Source organism: Ptychodera flava, chromosome 9 (assembly GCF_041260155.1).
Source record: "Ptychodera flava strain L36383 chromosome 9, AS_Pfla_20210202, whole genome shotgun sequence".
NCBI classification, from domain to species: domain Eukaryota; kingdom Metazoa; phylum Hemichordata; class Enteropneusta; family Ptychoderidae; genus Ptychodera; species Ptychodera flava.
Genome location: NC_091936.1, coordinates 18,057,448 through 18,077,534, shown reverse-complemented (window position 1 = coordinate 18,077,534; position 20,087 = coordinate 18,057,448). Strand labels below are relative to the sequence as shown.

General features: G+C 39.9%; 3 protein-coding genes across 3 annotated transcripts; 2 read left to right on the top strand and 1 right to left on the bottom strand.

Moving 5' to 3' along the window:
- Window positions 1–1,702: 1,702 nt before the first annotated feature.
- On the bottom strand, window positions 1,703–4,240 carry LOC139141188 (late histone H2A.3, gonadal-like). The gene is made up of 2 exons (XM_070710811.1): window positions 4,207–4,240; window positions 1,703–1,935 (listed from the first exon to the last, which is right to left on the bottom strand). The coding sequence occupies exons 1-2, from the start codon at window positions 4,238–4,240 to the stop codon at window positions 1,703–1,705; spliced, it is 267 nt and encodes an 88-aa protein (XP_070566912.1).
- Window positions 4,241–4,507: 267 nt separating this feature from the next.
- Window positions 4,508–4,954, top strand: LOC139140211 (histone H2B, gonadal-like). The gene has a single exon (XM_070709300.1). The coding sequence runs from the start codon at window positions 4,537–4,539 to the stop codon at window positions 4,903–4,905; it is 369 nt and encodes a 122-aa protein (XP_070565401.1). The 5' UTR covers window positions 4,508–4,536; the 3' UTR covers window positions 4,906–4,954.
- Window positions 4,955–18,656: 13,702 nt separating this feature from the next.
- Window positions 18,657–19,027, top strand: LOC139139613 (histone H4). The gene has a single exon (XM_070708493.1). It carries the CDS (start codon window positions 18,667–18,669, stop codon window positions 18,976–18,978), a length of 312 nt encoding a protein of 103 aa, XP_070564594.1. The 5' UTR covers window positions 18,657–18,666; the 3' UTR covers window positions 18,979–19,027.
- Window positions 19,028–20,087: the final 1,060 nt, after the last annotated feature.

Below are 20,087 nucleotides of genomic sequence, written 5' to 3'. Positions count from 1 at the left end.
CAACATATCAAGTCATTATGTATTATTTTGCTTTTAAAAAGGCATTTTCAATTCTTTTTTCTCAAAAAACAGCCTCAAAAAACAACAGCAACACATGTTTTAACATTCAACAATACACTACGCAGAATGCCATCTATCCAACAAATCCCAACACAAAAACACACAAAAGGGTTGAACTTTGAAAGTTTCTCGATAGCAAATACTGAATAAATCTGCATGAATAATCGTTTTTGTGTAGCAAATTTCAAAGAAATTGGACAACCCCTTTCAGAGAATACAGATTTTTTGACCATGAATGGCATAAATTGCCCTAAAAAGACAAATATTGAAATTTCAACACATCTATACACATCCAATCAATTTGGACATGCTGCTACAGAGAAATAGATGTTTTGATCAAAAAAGGGCAACAATTGCTCTAAAAACACTAATATGCAAATTTAACTATATTATTTAGCTTATTTTAGCTTCTCAGCTTGTCAAAATCAATTGTAAATCATGAGATATGCATGATGTTTGGTGGGGTGAATGTAGGCATTTCACCACGCAGTAGGAAGGGAAGCCAGGAAACCAAAATAGTCAATTTTCAAAACTATAGGAAGCTACTGAGGAGCAAGAAGACCATGTTTCAGAGGAAGATGTGTAATCCAAAAAAATGCTCCCAAAGTGCCACCAAATAACACCATTTTTATCTCTATTTTTCAAAAGCTCCAACGGCAGGAGGGGGACACCCCTCCTGACCTCCCCCCGCAAAAATACTCCCCAGGTGCCACCAAATAACACCATTTTAATCTCTATTTTTCAAAAGCTCCAACGGCAGGAGGGGGACACCCCTGCCTGACTATCCCCCCCCCCGCAAAAATACTCCCCAAGTGCCACCAAATAACAGCATTTTAATCTCTATTTTTCAAAAGCTCCAACAGCAGGAGGGGGACACCCCCCTCCTGACCTCCCCCCGCTAAAATACTCCCAAAGTGCCACCAAATAACACCATTTTAATCTCTATTTTTCAAAAGCTCCAACGGCAGGAGGGGGACACCCCCTCCTGACCTCCCCCCGCAAAAATACTCCCCAAGTGCCACCAAATAACACCATTTTAATCTCTATTTTTCAAAAGCTCCACAGCAGCAGGGGACACCCCTCTCCTGACCTCCCCCCCCCCATGACCGCTTGCGTGGCCGCTTGTGGTGCTTGGCACCACATCTTTGCCCTCTTTATCTTCAGACAGCGACGAACTAAAAAAAATTATAAATCTGAAAATTTACTCTGAAAAAAAAATTTGCACAGCTAATCTCAATTGGAAAAAAAAAAATTCAGAAATTTACAGTAGTAAAAAAAAATTTTCACAATTTCATTGTGACCACCCCCCCCCTCCCAAGGTCTAATGGTCCATCCCTTAGCTTCGAAAGGTCCGATGAGATTGCATGTCAATTAATCTTTCGAACTGATATTTCTTGTCTGTTATTGACGTAATTCCCGAGGTTCTATTGGATTCGATACAGCCCAAAAATGGTTTTCTTAGTGTTGAGATATATTGACGTTTGACGTGAAAGCAAGTAGTATATAGAGAGCCCTCATTTGTATTCATATGTTCAAAAGAATATGACAAAGTAAGTGCATTATAATGTACGGTAGTTCTCCTTTTTGAGGATGTGGTGGCCCTGAAAAGGGCCGTTTGGTATGTGTATGCTAGGCATACGATTTACTTGGATTTGGCTTGGCTCTTTTTGGGCAAGAGTACTGCCTGGATGTTTGGCAATACACCACCCTGGGCGATGGTGACACCACCGAGGAGTTTGTTCAATTCCTCGTCGTTACGTACAGCCAACTGCAAGTGACGGGGGATGATTCTTGTCTTCTTGTTGTCACGGGCGGCGTTGCCTGCCAACTCGAGGATTTCGGCGGCCAAGTACTCGAGGACTGCAGCCAAGTAGACTGGAGCACCAGCACCGACACGCTGGGCGTAGTTGCCCTTGCGCAGGAAACGGTGTACACGGCCAACGGGGAACTGCAGACCAGCACGGCTGGATCGGCTCTTAGCCTTAGGGATGGACCATTAGACCTTGGGAGGGGGGGGTGGTCACAATGAAATTGTGAAAATTTTTTTTTTACTATTGTAAATTTCTGAAATTTTTTTTTTTCCAATTGAGATTAGCTGTGCAAATTTTTTTTTTCAGAGTAAATTTTCAGATTTATAATTTTTTTTTCGTTCGTCGCTGTCTGAAGATAAAGAGGGCAAACATGTGGTGCCAAGCACCACAAGCGGCCACGCAAGCGGTCACCGGGAAGAGGTCAGGAGAGGGCTGTCCCCCTGCTGCTGTTGGAGCTTTTGAAAAATAGAGATTAAAATGGTGTTATTTGGTGGCACTTGGGGAGTAGTTTTGCCGGGGGAGGTCAGGAGGGGGTGTCCCCCTCCTGCCGTTGGAGCTTTTGAAAAATAGAGATTAAAATGGTGTTATTTGGTGGCACTTGGGGAGTAGTTTTGCCGGGGAGGTCAGGAGGGGGTGTCCCCCTGCTGCTGTTGGAGCTTTTGAAAAATAGAGATTAAAATGGTGTTATTTGGTGGCACTTGGGGAGTATTTTGCCGGGGGAGGTCAGGAGGGGGTGTCCCCCTCCTGCCGTTGGAGCTTTTGAAAAATAAAGATTAAATGGTGTTATTTGGTGGCACTTGGGGAGTAGTTTTGCCGGGGGAGGTCAGGAGGGGGTGTCCCCCTCCTGCCGTTGGAGCTTTTGAAAAATAGAGATTAAAATGGTGTTATTTGGTGGCACTTGGGGAGTAGTTTTTGCCGGGGGAGGTCAGGAGGGGGTGTCCCCCTCCTGCCGTTTGAGCTTTTGAAAAATAGAGATTAAATGGTGTTATTTGGTGGCACTTGGGGAGTAGTTTTGCCGGGGGAGGTCAGGAGGGGGTGTCCCCCTCCTGCTGTTGGAGCTTTTGAAAATAGAGATAAAAATGGTGTATTTGGTGGCACTTTGGGAGCATTTTTTCTGATTACACATCTTCCTCTGAAACATGGTCTTCTTGCTCCTCAGTAGCTTCGTATGGTTTTGAAAATTGACTTTTTTGGTTTCCTGGCTTCCCTTTCTACTGCATGGTGAAATGCCTACATTCCCCCCACCAAACATCATGCATATCTCATGATTTACAATTGATTTTGACAAGCTGAGAAGCTAAAATAAGCTAATAATATAGTGAAATTTGCATATTTGTGTTTTTAGAGCAATTGTTGCCCTCTTTTGATCAAAACATCTATTTCTCTGTAGCAGCATGTCCAAATTGATTGGATGTGTATAGATGTGTTGAAATTTCAATATTTGTCTTTTTGGGCAATTTATGCCATTCATGGTCAAAAATCTGTATTCTCTGAAAGGGCTTGTCCAATTTCTTTGAAATTTGCTACACAAAACGATTAACCATGCAGATTTATTCAGTATTTGCTATCGAGAAACTTTCAAAGTTCAACCCTTTTATGTGTTTTTGTGTTGGGATTTGTTGGATAGATGGCATTCTACGTAGTGTATTGTTGAATGTTAAAACATGTGTTGCTGTTGTTATTTGAGGCTGTTTTTGAGAAAAAAGAATTGAAAATGCCTTTTTAAAAGCAAAATAATACATAATGACTTGATATGTTGTTTTATCATTATTGACGTGTTTCTACTTGTTCACCAATTCTTGCATTCATCATTGTAATAAAATGCTGTAAAAAAATGAAACTGATGTGGCCTGCATCTGTTTACCTTGATCTTAAAAGGCAAATACAACTTTCTGTCTTGACAACCATACCATAGTTTCAATAGTTTACCTAGTGTACCTGCTTGGTTTGTACGCAGGAAACAAGTAGTAAACAGGCTCTATAATTTCATAATTTTCAAGTGATCAGAATACAAAAGTCCTGAAAAGATAAGATAATCACAACTTCCAGTATAAGGGATACAGTCACTCTAAATGTATAAATTAAAATTAAATATGTGCCGGGAGGATGTATTAAAAATACAGAAAGTTGCTTACTGTCGGTAAAATCTAAAAAAAATTTCAAAATTTTAAAGACTTTTGCAGATTTTTTTTTTACGCCTTTGTCTTCTTATTTATTTTTTTTTTATTTTGCAAACTAGTTTGAAGATTTTTTTTTTCCTAACTTTCTGCTCTGAAAATTTTTTTTTTCTGTTTTTGACCACCCCCCCTCCAAGATCTAATGGTCCGTCCCTTACCCTTAGCTTTGCCTCCTTTACCACGTCCAGACATTGTGTATAATACTTGAGAATGTCAAAATTTTAAATAGAGCACGGGGGTTTTCTAACTCGTATTTATACTGTCTATCAGGATCGTGATAAGTGGCCCCGTAGACCAATCAGTTGAATGAAATGTATATAAAAGCATTCAGTATGGTAATGTTTACTTAAGTGTCTGCATACTTCCAACTGCGTTCGTTGAATTTCCCGCTCAGTTGGTCCGATCCCTAATTTGCATTCGATCCTTTATAAATAACAGCCCATAGCTTGTTGGCGGGTATTCTGAACTGTTCATCGCTAACATTCACAATGGCTCCCAAGACAAGTGGTAAAGCTGCCAAGAAGGCCGGCAAGGCCAAAGCCGCACGTAGTGGCGACAAGAAGAGGAAGAGGAAAAGGAAGGAAAGCTATGGTATCTACATCTACAAGGTCTTGAAACAGGTCCACCCCGACACTGGTGTCTCCTCCAAAGCCATGTCAATCATGAACAGCTTTGTCAACGACATCTTCGAGCGTATCGCCGCTGAAGCTTCCCGCTTGGCCCACTACAACAAGCGTTCCACCATCACCAGCAGAGAGATCCAGACCGCTGTCCGTCTCTTGCTGCCCGGTGAGCTTGCCAAGCACGCCGTCAGTGAAGGCACCAAAGCCGTCACCAAATACACCAGCTCCAAGTAAATCGTATGCCTAGCATACACATACCAAACGGCCCTTTTCAGGGCCACCACATCCTCAAAAAAGAGAACTACCGTATATCATTGAAACGAAACGAACTCAGATCAATTTAACTAAATCAGATTCTATATGGCCGAGCAGACATTAAGATAACAGCTGAAATACACTAAATTATGATTAAAAGCGCTAAAACAGATTTCGGTTTTCCTTTTCAATTTGCCTGCTTTGGCTATGTGATTCTGACGAAATATCCTTGTCATTTTTCTGCCTGTTACCATATCGCATATAGCCCCTATGTCACAAAATTAATATTCGACGGTCAGAACCGCGTTCCTTCTTCGCGTGTACTCTTTACTGTCAGTATTTTTGCCAAGACTTTATTATCCGTCTCACCCTCTAACGCCTGTGTCTGTAGTACTCTCATAATGTTCTAGTCGCAAAGCTGTCCGAGCGCATACAAAAGGCAACACAAGAAGTACCTGACTTTTCCAGAGAACGATAAGGCCCAGTTTCAAATCAAACTTACAAAATTTCTTTTCAAACTTTACCATCACATTTTTGATGAAAAGTATGCAAAATTGTTTTAACTTTCTAACCCACGAAATGTGAACATAAGCATACAATGCTACCGCTGTTTTCGATTGTAGAAATCTTTAGCAGAAGAATGTCTGTCCTTTATACCTCTGTCACGCGGGAGAGGTTTTGAGCGGGGGAATATAATGGGGGAATTTCACTCACTTGGTAGGGCTAACTCGCTTGGCTAAGACTGGGCTGGGAGGTACCTTTACAGAATCGTGCTGACATCCGAATAGACCGACACGAACACTGGAAATTTATGATGCAAAATGAAATGTGTAAAATTTAATAAATAAGCTAACTCGAGCACTTACGTAAACTACTGCCTAAAATTGCCTAGTTAACAAAATAGTGCGGGGGTAGCGGAAAGCAAGATGTCTAAATCATGGAGGAGAGGAGCGTCCAGCCGTTGTCTTGTTCTGCCTGGTCTTCAGGTCGTCAGGATTCTTCTCCTGCGTCGATGCTCCTGCGTCGATGCTCCTCCGTCGATCCTCTTAAACGTAACTTTTTAGTCCCTTTTATTCTTATTTTAACCTATTGTTTACACCCGCACGTTTGCGCCAGTCATGTTATGATACTTAATTGGTGTGGGCTGTGGCGTCAGCATAGTTTATCACCGTCATGGGGAATCTTATGTATGTGGAAGTGAGAATTTAGCTTGAATTTTTGAAATACCCACAGCCCTTATCCAACGTCAGATTGATATCATAACATGGGCGTTCCTCAGCTAATGGAGTGACCTCACTCCATGAAAGAAGTAAGTGCTCGAGAAAAAAAAAATCTGTAAGTTTACATGTCGAGGCAACAAATCTAACTATACATGAAGTGCAGTCCAGGATACAGAGATGGTGGTTTCTGGAGTCGTCTCGTGCGTGGTCGCGGATTGATTGTATCACTGGGCTGGTGCTAGCTATTTTTTTTTTTTTTTTTTTTTTTGTTGCCTGTACTAAAAAAATGATAGAAATCCTCTTCTCGTGTAGCTTTGAGAAGACAGAAATTACATTAGTAGAAGTATATACATTGAGAATACATCGTAAATTGTTCGTAAAAAAAATGTCTTTAAATCGAATACAGAGAGTGACATGGTTCTTTAAAAAAAGATCTTTGAAAGCGAATATACAGAAAGTGTCAACGTCATGTTTTAAGTCAAAAGATCCGCAATCGAAGGGTCGAGAGTGTTGAAGAGTGGAATCTCGACAAAACGGGTTTATTCCCGATCAATAAACGAATAGTACATCCCGTATCTAAGATTTTCCGACATGTAGAAGACATGCCAAGGGGTATTTGAATTTTTGAAGGCAGTGGAATGGTAAAAATAGTGTCATCGTCGATGATTAATTTTGGTGCACGCCATTCCACGTGCAAGAAGGACCGAAATAGACCAGATTTGACCTCCATAGAGCAGATTGGCTTTCTAGCCATGTGCTTCACTCTATTTGGGGCGATTGCAATATGCTGTACGCACAATGTTACTGAATCGGACAGAGTAGAAATTTCTAAGAAAATAAAAGAACCTGAACTTTGAAGAAATGTTCTAGGAAATAAAAAGACTTTCAACTTATAAAAGAGTTGTTTGGACATATATAGTATGGTCATTGTAATCGTGAGAGCAATAATGCATTTTATATAGGTGAAATGATCGAAATAAGAAGAAGTCAAATCTTCAATAGGAAGATGTGGTGGAGCGATGGATGTTTGAGGGAGGTATAATATAGGGGACGCTTTTGTTTTCGGAATGTGACTGAGTAAAATTGTTAATTTTCCGACTTGCATATGCAATTTTTTGAGCTTAAAAAATACAAATACAAAAGCAATTGCCGTTATGACAGCAAAAATTGCGGTCGGAGAAAAGATTTGTGCCAAGTAGGAAAGTGGTGAATCGAACAATTCGTAGTTTGGCTTTGTTAGATAAGCCAATTCATCAATCGCTGAAGCGAAGAGTTTAGTTTGGCGGTTATGGGATGCGGCAACTCGTTTAAGATCCAATTGCAAAGTCCTTTCACGTGTTAAGGTATTTTGCCAGTTTTGTTGGACTACCTTTATGTCTGGGAGTTCAGCCCTCAATGGACTGTTATAGGTTGTGTCGCCTGTGATGTTGGCGAGATCTTGCAACTTGTACATAGCACTGATGAATGGAAGGTTTGCGATATGGCGAGTCAACATCGAATTATTGCCTTTGCAATTAGACAAAGTTGACTCCAGCAAAACCGATTCCGATTCAATTACACAGTTGCACTCAATGTCAACCAGACAGAGGTTACAATTGGAAATGGTCTTTGGCTGTTGCCCTTCACACATAATAGACCAAGTGGAGTTGGTTCCTTGAAGAACCGCCTGAGAGTCGCTGAGGAAAAACGCCTGTGGTATGGGAACAAATTCAACGAATATTTCGAATTCACAAAATTTATCGATATTGTTTTGAATATCGAAAAAGATCGAAATGGCACACGACTTATGATCACGTTTGTAAACCGAAAATGGGTGATCACAGTACCAAATATTGTCTCCTTGGCAATGCTTGATGTCTGTGGGGCTTAATTCAATAAATGTAGCATTGTCTTCGGCAACACCAACGTAGTCAACAAGATTCGTAATTTTCGTATGTGAATTTTCGAGTAGAGAAGATTTGTTATGTTGACTGTTGATATTTGATGGTGCCGGAATAGGGAAATTAAATACTCTATATACATTGAACATGGAATTAGTCTTAACTAGGGGAATCACAAGTTGAATGTATACACGTTTGGAACTTTGATGAAAAATTACTCCTTTGTGTTTGTAATAAAAGTTGGTTTTGTCATGTGCAAGTCGATAATGGGGGTGATTTTGTGACAGAAATGACCGTACTTTGTCCAAGGAAGAACGAAGTTGTTGATGTGAAACGACTTCTAAAGGAAGGAAACCCTGAACTAAGACATTCATACCAGAAAGAAAAAGTTGATATTCTAAGACTAGATTGTTTAAAATCTGTGTTCGTTCAGTTATTTGCATGAGTAACATTGTGAGTTGAGCAATGTGCATAGAGTCTTTTGTATTTTGGTTGACTCTAGCCGAGGTCATATTTAGGTATTGTTCAAGTGTGTTTACTTCAGAAATAACATCAACAATGTATTGATGTGAAGAATTAAGTTGGGACCATAGGTTTTTAATTCTATGGTCTGTTAATTTAGTAATAGACGTCAGTACATCTTGTGAATCTTGAATGGCGAAATTCAGGGCCAGATTTTGCTTTTCTATGGCAGCAATTTGTTTTGTAAGGACTTTGATTTGAGAGTCCGTGCTAACGCCAAATAGAAAATGTGCAAGTTTACCAATAGGTGAGAATAGGGCGCGTTTTGTGCGCCGTTGGGACTCTATGTCTGAATCGGCTAGCAACCGAATTTCTTTAGCCAAAGATCTCACCTTGGTTATCATTTTTTTAGAGTTGCCATAGAATGTATCTAAAATTGAGTTGTATCTAAAACAAAATGGGGATGTTTCTTTTGTAGAGCATGGGTTTGTTTGAAATTTTGAGAGAATGGGGTCCAAATTATGTATGTCAGGAATGTCAAAATAAAACGTAACATACCAGTGAGTTGATATTTTTTGAATTATAGCAGTTGGTTCGAATATCGTCCCATAATTTAGTTTTGCTATAGAGGGATCAGCATTATTTGCCTGTAGAGTAAACAGCAACAAACAAAAGCGAAACGCTTGTAGAATCATGATTGTACCTGTAAGGGAATTTTATACTTACTGGAGTACTAGATCAGGAGCGGTTCGTCTGGAGTCTTCGGGTGATGGAGTCCGAATGAATGACTAGGTGCGTATCAAGTACGCATATATACAGTAGTAAGCTTTGTTGAAATGTGTTAATGTGTGAGAGTTTTAGAAATCGGCAGAGAACACGAGTATACAATACGTGGAGGGCGTTGTCAGTAACCTGTATGTACAGCCAGAGAGTGTAGATATGGGGTGAGAATTTATCAGTGGAAATCACCTGTTAAAAGGTATCTTCTGTCGGCAGCTATTCGTTTGGTGCAATGCGGGTGCGAGCGCCAATGCTCTTGTCGAAATGCATAGCATAGGGGACTACATTACGTACGGCGTTGCTAAAATAAGTACAAAGAAAATTTTTAAAGTGGCCGCGTCTATAGGCGGTATCTTTGATGAACGCTTTGTTTGCATATTATTACGTACGTTTTTTTTTTTATTTTAAAGATAGAAACTTTATCTCGGCCCCTAAAAGGACACAAAAACATTGGAAAATAATCTTTGAGTGAAAGAAAATTCCATTGAAAAATGGCGGACATATTCGTCTCATATAGCCATTGCCAAATTATGGCTTTAATAATACAGTTACTAGAAATGTAACAATAGTTTGTTCCGTATCTTGATGTCAAGAAAACGACGCTCGTGAGCGCAGGATGGCGTAAGCTAAATCCTTTTTTTTTTTTTCGGAAAGTGCGTTAGCCATCATATAATAATAGTACTTATATAGCAATAAGGTAGAAAATGTATGCTATGTTGTAGTCTATGCTGATTTGCTTAATATTCAAGCTATTACACATAACCCGCTTCTATCACGTGGGAAGTGTGCTGGCGCCCGCACTGTGGCTTGACCAGTGTCTTCTGCTTAGATGTGCCGACAGTATCATGGTATACCTATTGACACCTACATTAAAAGTCGGAGTAAATATATTTACTTGAAGTCGGAGTCATACAGACACATATCTTCTTTTGTTAGTAGTGCGCTAATTAATCTGACATTTGGTCGGTTGGTGCCAGATATGCGCACGGGATGGCGAATGAGATGTTGTTTTGTGAATTCATTTAAATCGTCATGGTTTACCCAAGTATTGTGTGAATGAGGAAAATTTCTCCATTTGCAAAGATACTGGGTTGTTCCATTCTTGTTTCTTCCTCGAAGTACTTTTTCGACCTCGAAGTATTCTTCTGATGATGTTGCTGAATCTGTCATTTCAGAGGATGTATTCTCTAATTCTGTGACATTTTGGTCGGTATCATGTGAATGTGATGTGGAATCAGCTGAACTTATTTCGTCACAGCTTGATCGAACATATGCAAATTTGAGACGATTAAAGTGTACAAGATGTTTGAAAGGTCGATTTGTAGTGGGATTAAGAAGTTCTGCTGTGTTGTTAGGGTATACTTGCCGTATTTTGTATGGACCTGAGTAGAGATGTGAGAATTTGTGCTTCTTATTGTGTGGTTGCTGTAAGTAAACAAGATCGTTAGATTTGAACTCTATATGATGTGTGTGTTTGTTATACCGTGCTAGCATCTTTTGTTGACAAGTCTCTGTGTTCTTCTTGGCTAGGCTACGTGCCTTTCTCTGCATCAGCCAGATCTCCTGTAACTTTGAATGAGTGTTTGTGGTTTGGGGAGGCTCCATGTCATTGTTAGAGATTTCATGGGGGAGGGGCGGCTGAAAACCAAAGAGTGATAAGTATGGTGATAGGCCAGTTTGTGTGTGGGGTGAGATTCGATAGGCCCACAGTGCAAACGGTAAATAGTGGTCCCACTCATTGGGATGCTCTTTGGCAAACATGGAGATATTTTGTACCATTGTCTGAATTTGTCTCTCTGCTAAGCCCTGACCCTGGGGGTGATATGAAGCTGACTTACGCTTGTGGACATTAAAGGCTTTACACACCTGGAAAATGACATCAGCCATAAAATTCTGTGCACAATCAGAATGAATTTCTTTAGCTACACCAAAGAGAGAGAAAAATTCAATAAGTTTTGAAGCTACAGTGTCAGCTTTGGTGTCTGAAATTGGATATGCCATTGGGAAACGTGTGAATGCGTCTACAAGGACAAGAATGTGCTTCATTCCATTGTCTGATTCTGGAAGGGGTCCGACAATGTCCATACAGATACGTGACATCGGTTGATCTATGTCTTGAGACAAGAGTGTTGCTTTGCATGGTTTGCTTGATCTTTTACGCGTTTGACAACAAGAGCATGATTTAATATAGTTGAGTGTGTCTCTAGACATATTCTGCCAAAAATATCTCTCGCGTAGTATTGCATACGTCCTAGCAAAGCCCATATGATTTGCAGTTGATGGGGAGTCATGCATGAGTTTGAGAACTTCTTTTTGTAAGCAAGCTGGAATAACCAGTTGTTTGTACGTGTGCTGTAGTTCCTTCGCCTTACCTACTGGTCTTGATAGCCTATATAATTTATTGTCACTAATAACATATGATTCAATGTCAAGCAATAGCCTCCGCGCAAGCGTTTCATTTTCGGGAAGTTGACCATTTTCGAAAAATGCGAAGTAATGCTGTAAATGTTCATCTGCTCTTTGTTTCACGTCTATTGTATCAAATAAGTTGCTGGCCATTTGTTCGGCGTCAGAGGCAGACATATCATCGCTTAATGAGGAGCTATTATTTTCTACATAATGGGTGTCATTAACACTTTGCTCACTAGAAGATGGTGATAAATCATGAATTGTAATGAGATTGACAGGGAGTATGTCGGACCATGCAATGTTTTCACCTTTGTTCTCATTGTCATTGTCATTGTCACCCCCATGAGAGTGATATGGATTGTTTTCCGTGGCGTCATTTTGTATGACATAAACTTGCTTGTACACGCTTTTTGCGTGGGAACTTTTGCGCTTGATCTTTCTCTCTTTTTTGATAGTGTCATTTTGATCAACGTCGCTATTATCTGCATCATAAATTGAATCGTGAGACGTTGATGGTTCATGAGAGCTGATTGCGTTTGTGGAGATTTCATTTATTTTAGCTAGACTATTGTCGCAGTGTGAGTTTGCCGTATCGGTAGTGTCTGTATGCGTGATAGGGAAAGGTGTGGGAACATCACTATTGTTGTGACGTTCTACACATATTTCCTCTGTTTGAGTGGTTTGGTGAATTTGGTGACGAGTGAACAAAGCCTTAGCGTTGTCTGCCTCTTCGTCTGAAATGTCTGTGTGGGGAGGGGCGTTGTGAGTGACGTCATATGTGCGTCTACTGAGTGCATCAGGTTGACAATGTAGAATTCCCTGTTTGTAGATAATGTCAAAGTTATACTGTTGCAATGCGAGAACCCACCTACAAATTCTTCCTTTTAATTCTTCGCTTTTGAAAATGTGAACTAAATTCGCATGATCAGTATAGACAGTGAATTTCTTTCCATATAGATATGTGTCACATGATCTTATAGCATGAAGCACAGCTAACAACTCCTTTTCTCCGATAGAGTATCGTCTTTCATGCTCGCCAAGTTTTCTGCCCCCACAGACAATGATGCGTTGTTTATCATCAACCTTTTGTTCTAGAATATAACCTATAGCAAAGTCACTAGCATCAGTATACAGTTCAAATGGCAAATCAAAGTTGGGAAAAGCCAGAGTTACTGGGTCATTTGTGAGTTTTTCTTTGATTATTTGAAAAGCAGACTCACAATCTTCCGACCAAGAGAAAGTGGTTTGCTTCTTTGTTAACTCGTGTAAGGGAGCCGCGATTTTGGCGAAATTTGCTACAGCTTTACGATAGTATCCTGCCATACCTAGAAATGAGCGAACCTCGCGAATATTCTTAGGCCGAGGAAAGGTGGCAATTGCACTTAGTTTATCGGGATCTGGGGATATTCCTTCTTTCGTTAAGACATGTCCTAGAAATTTCACTTCTTTGCAGGCAAAGTGGCACTTTTCTGCCTTGAGTTTAAGACCTGATTGGATGATCGCTTGGAGTACGCTATCTATGTGTTGAAGGTGTTCCGCAAATGAGGATGAATAAATGATTAAGTCGTCAACATAAATAATCAAGTACTTCCATAACGTGTGTTTGAATATAGTGTGGAGTGTTCTTTGAAATGCACTCGTGGAATTCATTAGGCCCATGGCTAGTCTTTTGTATTGGTAATGGTTGTGTTCTGTTTTGAAGGCTGTTTTCGGCCTGTCGTCAGAATGTAAATCGAGTTGATGAAATGAATCCGCAACATCTAATGTTGAAAAGTATATGGGATTGGAAATACCTACCTGTTCAAGGCAATCCTGGGGTTTTGGCAGGGGAAAACAGTCGGGGATAGTAACTTTATTCAAACCTCTAAAATCACAAGTAAAACGCATTTTTCCGTTCGGCTTTGTCACCAAAACAATAGGGCTGCCCCAAGCACTGTTTGTTGGTTCAATAATATCATTGTCCAGTAGTTTCTGGATTTGTTCATTCATGACCTCGCGTTTACTTGGGTTCAAGCGATAGGGAGGACGATTGACGGGTTTTGCGTCGGGGGCGACATTGATTCTGTGTTGTATTAATTTACAGTGACCAATTTTTCCATCACTACCAACAAATGCATCAGAATTGCGTAGAATTACTTCTCTCAGTGACTGTTTTTGTTCGTCGGTTAAATCTGGATTCTCAAATGATATTTTTGACAATAAGTAGTCATGTTCTTGCGTTGTTGTATTTGTTGTTTGCGGTAGAGTAGTTTTGTAATCATTTGAGTATGCATTGTGAGTAGTATGACCGACGTTGAAGGTTGATGAGGGTGGCAATGGCAGTGGGAATTGTGTAAAAAGCTGGTACAATCGTGAAAGGACAATTCATTTAATTTGGGCTGGGATTCATCTGTGTAGAGAATTTTAGTCGAGTGTGTAATTGGTTTGAATTGTCCCATTTTTGTATTTTTCTTTACCTGAATTGGTTTATCTAGAGGGTTTACCAGCGAATCAAAATCTGGTTGTCGTCGGAAGTGGTTAATACACGTGCAGCCATGAAACCTTGTCTTTCAGTAGCGTAGATACCGTGAGTAATACCAACAAGTTGATTAGGTGTATTACTCTGAAGATCTGCGGTAACTATACACTCTGAATTTGGATTGATTGTAAAGTCTTCCGTAGCGGAGAAATGGTTGGTAGGTGAAAGCTGTAGTTTGTTAGTATTGTAATTGATGACAGCTTTGTTAGTTTTTAGAAAGTCCTGACCAAGAATTAATCTTTGTCTCAAGCCATCGACAACATGGATTTTCAAGTGAACCTTTGTTTACCGACAAAGCAATATGCATGAATAACGCCTTGTATTGTTAATTGTTTGCCATCAGCAGTAGAGATATTTGTGAATTTGGCGGGTTTAATGCGTTTTGCAGCAAGCTCAGAGATATCTTTTAAAAGATTTGTTGAACAACAAGTGATGCTGGCTCCAGAATCAAGCAAAGCAAATATTTTATTTCCAAATAGGTTGACTTTGACCAAATTATCTTTGTAAATAATATGCCCGTCATTGCAGTAATTTTGTGTTTGTTTGTCTGATTCGTGTGTGTGAGATAGGGCAGCATGTTGGTCGTTGTGTCGCTCCTGTTGGCCGTGCCCTAATAATGTCGGGCAGGAGCGTTGGTGTTTAAAGGTCCCTGACTTGATGGGTGTCTTTGCGATGAATATTGATTGTGCCTAGTGTATGTTTGTGTGCGTCTCAAACGAGTTCTGCATTCATCATACGTATGTCCTCGTCTATCACAATACGTACAATGCTTGCGATCCCATTCGTCATGTCTACGTCTGCGTCTGCAATTATCGTATGTGTGTCCACCCATGTTGCAGTATGTACAAAAGATGTCCCGTCTTGTGTCCATTTGTGTTTCGCGCCTGTCATTAAATCGCGTAGGTTGTGAATTTGACAAATTATGTTTAGTTAGTGCTGATATACTTTCTTGTATGGAGGACAGAGATTTGGTTAGTTCCGTCCAGCAATCAAGGGTTTGCTCTGAAATTTGATTAACCTGGGGAGTGTGTGGCTTTGTGACATCAATTGACTTTTCATACTTTTTGGCAGCTAGTATAGCCTCGTCAATATTTTTCGGATCTTGTATGAGCATGAATGAACCAAACTCCGGTTTGAGACCATTGATGAAATAATCAAAGGATTCTGATCTGGGCAAATTTGCTTGATTGACCTTTGATAATAAAACATGTGCAAAATCGTCAACGGTTTGGTGTTGGCCTTGCTTAACATTGTTTAATTCTCTTTTTGTTATCCAAGAGGGATCGCCACCAACGAAATGTTGAAGAAATGCTCCAGACAATCTTGAGAATTTGTTTATGACACCCGGTTCTAGTGATTCGTACCACGTAGAGGCAATATCTTGTAAGTAGAGGGGGAAAATTGCACAGATGTGTTTCTCATCCCAATCACAAAAGTTGGCATAATTTTCAAATCTCTTTAACCATGTTTTAGGGTTTTTAGAATCTCGACCATTGAAAACAGAGGGTGTTGCTTCGACCGGTACATGAGGTGTTATATTTGTTGGTTTAGCGCCTGGGGCAGTTTGAGAGAAGTTCGCAGCTGTTGTTTGAACTTTTTGGATTGCGGTCGCTAATTGCGCAAAATTTTCTTCAATTGAAGCTTGGAATTCTGGTGTGATTTGTGGCATGTTTAGACGTTGTTTTGAACCCGATGATTTTGAAGTCGTGGCTTGTGAAGTGGTCAGTTTGGTTCCTCGTAAGTTGTAAGTACTGGAATTACTCATAAGACAGAAGTAAATATCAATATAATGTACTCACCTCAGGATCTTCAGTGTCCGTTTCCGCGGAGTCGTCAGACGTCAGCAATTTTCCACCATGTCACGCGGGAGAGGTTTTGAGCGGGGGAATATAATGGGGGAATTTCACTCACTTGGTAGGGCTAACTCGCTTGGCTAAGACTGGGCTGGGAGGTACCTTTACAGAATCGTGCTGACATCCGAATAGACCGACACGAACACTGGAAATTTATGATGCAAAATGAAATGTGTAAAATTTAATAAAATAAGCTAACTCGAGCACTTACGTAAACTACTGCCTAAAATTGCCTAGTTAACAAAATAGTGCGGGGGTAGCGGAAAGCAAGATGTCTAAATCATGGAGGAGAGGAGCGTCCAGCAGTTGTCTTGTTCTGCGTGGTCTTCAGGTCGTCAGGATTCTTCTCCTGCGTCGATGCCCCTCCGTCGATGCTCCTCCGTCGATCCTCTCAAACGTAACTTTTTAGTCCCTTTTATTCTTATTTTAACCTATTTTTTACACCCGCACGTTTGCGCCAGTCATGTTATGAATACTTAATTGGTGTGGGCTGTGGCGTCAGCATAGTTTATCACCGTCATGGGGAATCTTATGTATGTGGAAGTGAGAATTTAGCTTGAATTTTTGAAATACCCACAGCCCTTATCCAACGTCAGATTGATATCATAACACCTACATGCTGACATGTATTTTCAGCTGGTAATTGTCGCCTTTCTCAGATGACTAAGTGACAAGCGTTGCCGGATATTTTATTCATAGAATAAAGTTGTAAGAAAACAAATCGGTAAGTAATGCTTTCTTCTCAAGATGTAAGTCATATTTCTTGCACCGCAAACACACTCTCATATCATCTAATTCAACCCTCGACTTTCGCGCCATAACGTTTAAGCTTGGCGGGAAAACTTACGCGCGCCATTTCAAATTGGTTTACTTTGTGTTATTGCATTACCGGTGGCTTTGTTGAAATCATTGATATATGCATATCCGGCGTCTGCGCAAACACGAAGGTACAATACCTCTATTGTACCATGATACAATAGCTCCATGATTATACATAGGAATAGTTTAATTAAACAAAGATGACGAATAAACATGTTTTCTGTAAGATGTTTTCTGCTCTGAAAATAGAATACTTCGGGTTGCGTAGCGTATTTACATGTTTCGGTCTCCATTGCTTTAAGAATAATAATGATGATGAGGGTGTAGAAAGTGAAATTTTACGGATTTCTACTTAATATTTGTGGTTGTTCAATAGAAGCAGGCTGTCATTATTGCCGGTATAGAAGGTAACACATCTCTGCTACCTCCATGGTAACACGAACAGTGCAGGAATTGCACACCCCGATGATAAGCGACACACCCGACTTTTCATGAGAACGGCAAGGCCCAGTTTCAATCAAACTGACACACAATTTCTTTTTCAAAGGTATCCATCACATTCTTTGTGGAAACATTTTAAAAGTTATTCTAAATTCCTAAAATGTCGAGCGAAATACTCTTGCAATGTGCAACAAGGTCGAGGTTAATAGTGAATTCTTTGTTTGTATCTAATAAGGTCGCCCCATACACCATACACACAATGTATTAAACACAGATACAAACTTTTCCTAAATATTTGAGTTTTGTCAAATAAAATGTAACTATATGCGTCAAGACAGTACCGTATAAAATGGTCAAATTCTGCCAGAAAACTCGAAGATTCTCTCTCTCTCTTTCTCTCTCTCTCTCTCTCTCTCTCTCTCTCTCTCTCTCTCTCTCTCAAATTCATAAATAACTTCAACACAACAACATAATATTAATAATAGATAGATAGACAGACAGATAGATAGATAGATAGATAGATAGATAACATAAATAACTACAAGTACAAAGTAAAGATATCTGTTACTTAAGTTTCATACATCCTGCAATCTTCAGAAATTGATAACGCTCTGCTTTAGCATCGAGCACTGTAATTTCCCACGAGGACATCTGTATACTTCGATATATATATATATATATATATATATATATATATATATATATATATATATATATATATATATATATATATATATATATATATATATATATATATATATATATATATATGTTTGTGTGTGTGTGTTTGTGTAGGTGTGTGTGTCTCTGTCTGTCTGTCTGTGTCTGCATGTGTGAGTGTGTGTGTGAAAATGCTCTACTGTTACTTGCATTGCACTGTTATTGGCTGGGTGGCCCCTTTGACGATAAATAGGGCAGATCGTCCATGTAGCCGACACAAATTAGTAGTTTATCGTGAAAAGGGCGATCATGGCTGTGATTTTGGCCCCGGCAGTTCTAAAGTTCGTGTAAGCCCTGATATTGACGATGTTGTGGGTAATATTTACTATGTGTGCGTACTGTCAAGGGTGAGATAGAATCAGTATATTTCTGTATACAAGAGGTGTAAGGTCCGATCTGTTTAACTTTTGGCGCAATTGGGAATCAAGTCTCCTTGACTAAATTTGTTTAAGTATTTAAAATGACCAATCATCGACAAGGCCGCCTTAAGATGTGTGCTACGCGGGAAATAAATTAAGCGGCCTATTGAAATTCAAATATTAAACTGGTGTTCGTTATTGCGTTCGTGGCATTACTATATATTAAGTAGGAAGCTAAAAGCTGACATCAGTTATTTGAATTCCTGATAACCTTTAAACATGTCTGGTCGTGGTAAAGGAGGCAAAGGTCTGGGAAAAGGAGGCGCCAAGCGTCATCGTAAGGTGTTGCGTGATAACATCCAGGGTATCACCAAGCCAGCTATCCGTCGTCTGGCCCGTCGTGGTGGTGTCAAGCGTATCTCTGGTCTCATCTACGAAGAAACCCGTGGTGTACTCAAGGTCTTCTTGGAGAACGTCATCCGTGATGCCGTCACCTACACCGAGCACGCCAAGAGAAAGACCGTCACCGCCATGGATGTCGTCTACGCTCTGAAACGCCAGGGCCGTACTCTGTACGGTTTCGGCGGTTAGATTGTTAGCATTTGCTAACCCAAACAAAACGGCCCTTTTCAGGGCCACCACATCCTCCAAAAAGAGAACTACCGTACTACTGTGTTGTGTAAATGAGTATGCACGTGTGTGAGAAAGTCGTGAATCGCAATGCGATACCGCTTCTGCGTCCTTGAAGAGGTTAAACGTGTCTACCTTGATACAAAATTGAGCAGTCACATTTTGTATAACCATAGATTTGTTTCCACTGGTATTCTTATACGGTTTATAGAAAAGTTAGGCTTGCAAAATTTTCCACAATAATTGATTGAAAACCAATGGCAATACTCGAACGACTGTGCTTACACACAATACTTCGTAAACAGAATGCGTCATTTTTTTAATCATCAATACACTTTGCATATTTAAAATTATTATACAATCATGGTTATGAGTTTAATGCACCATATGTGATGCATTATTCTTACATCAGTAGCACCCCACTATGCCATACCATTTAAGTAAAAAGTATTTTTATCCTAATACTGAAGGTATAGAAGGGCATTGCAAAATTTAACAAATCAAAAAAACTAAAAACACCCTACTACCCGGCCGCAACGTCAGAATAGCTCTCACTCATATTATGGAGGAGAGATGACAAAGTTTACAGACGTTGCTAAAGCTGTTTAACCCTGATACTCAAAAACAAGTGCATGACATACTAAGTAGCCATGAAGACATATTAAAACACTTTATCAGCCAATAGGAACGAAAAAATCAAACCTGCAATTTCATGCGAGGAAATCAGAAACAAACGTACGATGCAGGGCAAAAGAAAGATTGATGGGGACATGGGGTACTAAAACATTTGTATGTTATCTTATACACTCACCAGATTGTACGAGACTTGCCGAAGGTCTCAAAATATAACTCTCTACCTAACATTTTCGATTTTTATCATATGCAGAATTTCACTGTAATGCAGGGCCAAACGCTGCTAGCTCTTTCCAAGTTTATTGTGAACAGCTTTAAGGAAAGGAACATAAAGTGATGTAAAATAACATAAACAATAGCAAGAACAAATCTGTGCTGAGACCACGGATGTACCACAGGTACGTCCATGGAGACCAAGACACCTGTACCCCCACCCC

What these genes read in the sequence shown, in the direction of transcription:
- LOC139141188 (XM_070710811.1), bottom strand. Translation starts at nt 4,240, where the DNA reads ATGTCTGGACGTGGTAAAGGAGGCAAAGCTAAGG. An exon ending in TAAAGGAGGCAAAGCTAAGG is followed by an intron (nt 1,936 to 4,206) that starts GTAAGGGACGGA and finishes CTGGTGCTCCAG; the next exon opens with TCTACTTGGCTGCAGTCCTC.
- LOC139140211 (XM_070709300.1), top strand. Translation starts at nt 4,537, where the DNA reads ATGGCTCCCAAGACAAGTGGTAAAGCTGCCAAGAAGGCCGGCAAGGCC.
- LOC139139613 (XM_070708493.1), top strand. Translation starts at nt 18,667, where the DNA reads ATGTCTGGTCGTGGTAAAGGAGGCAAAGGTCTGGGAAAAGGAGGCGCC.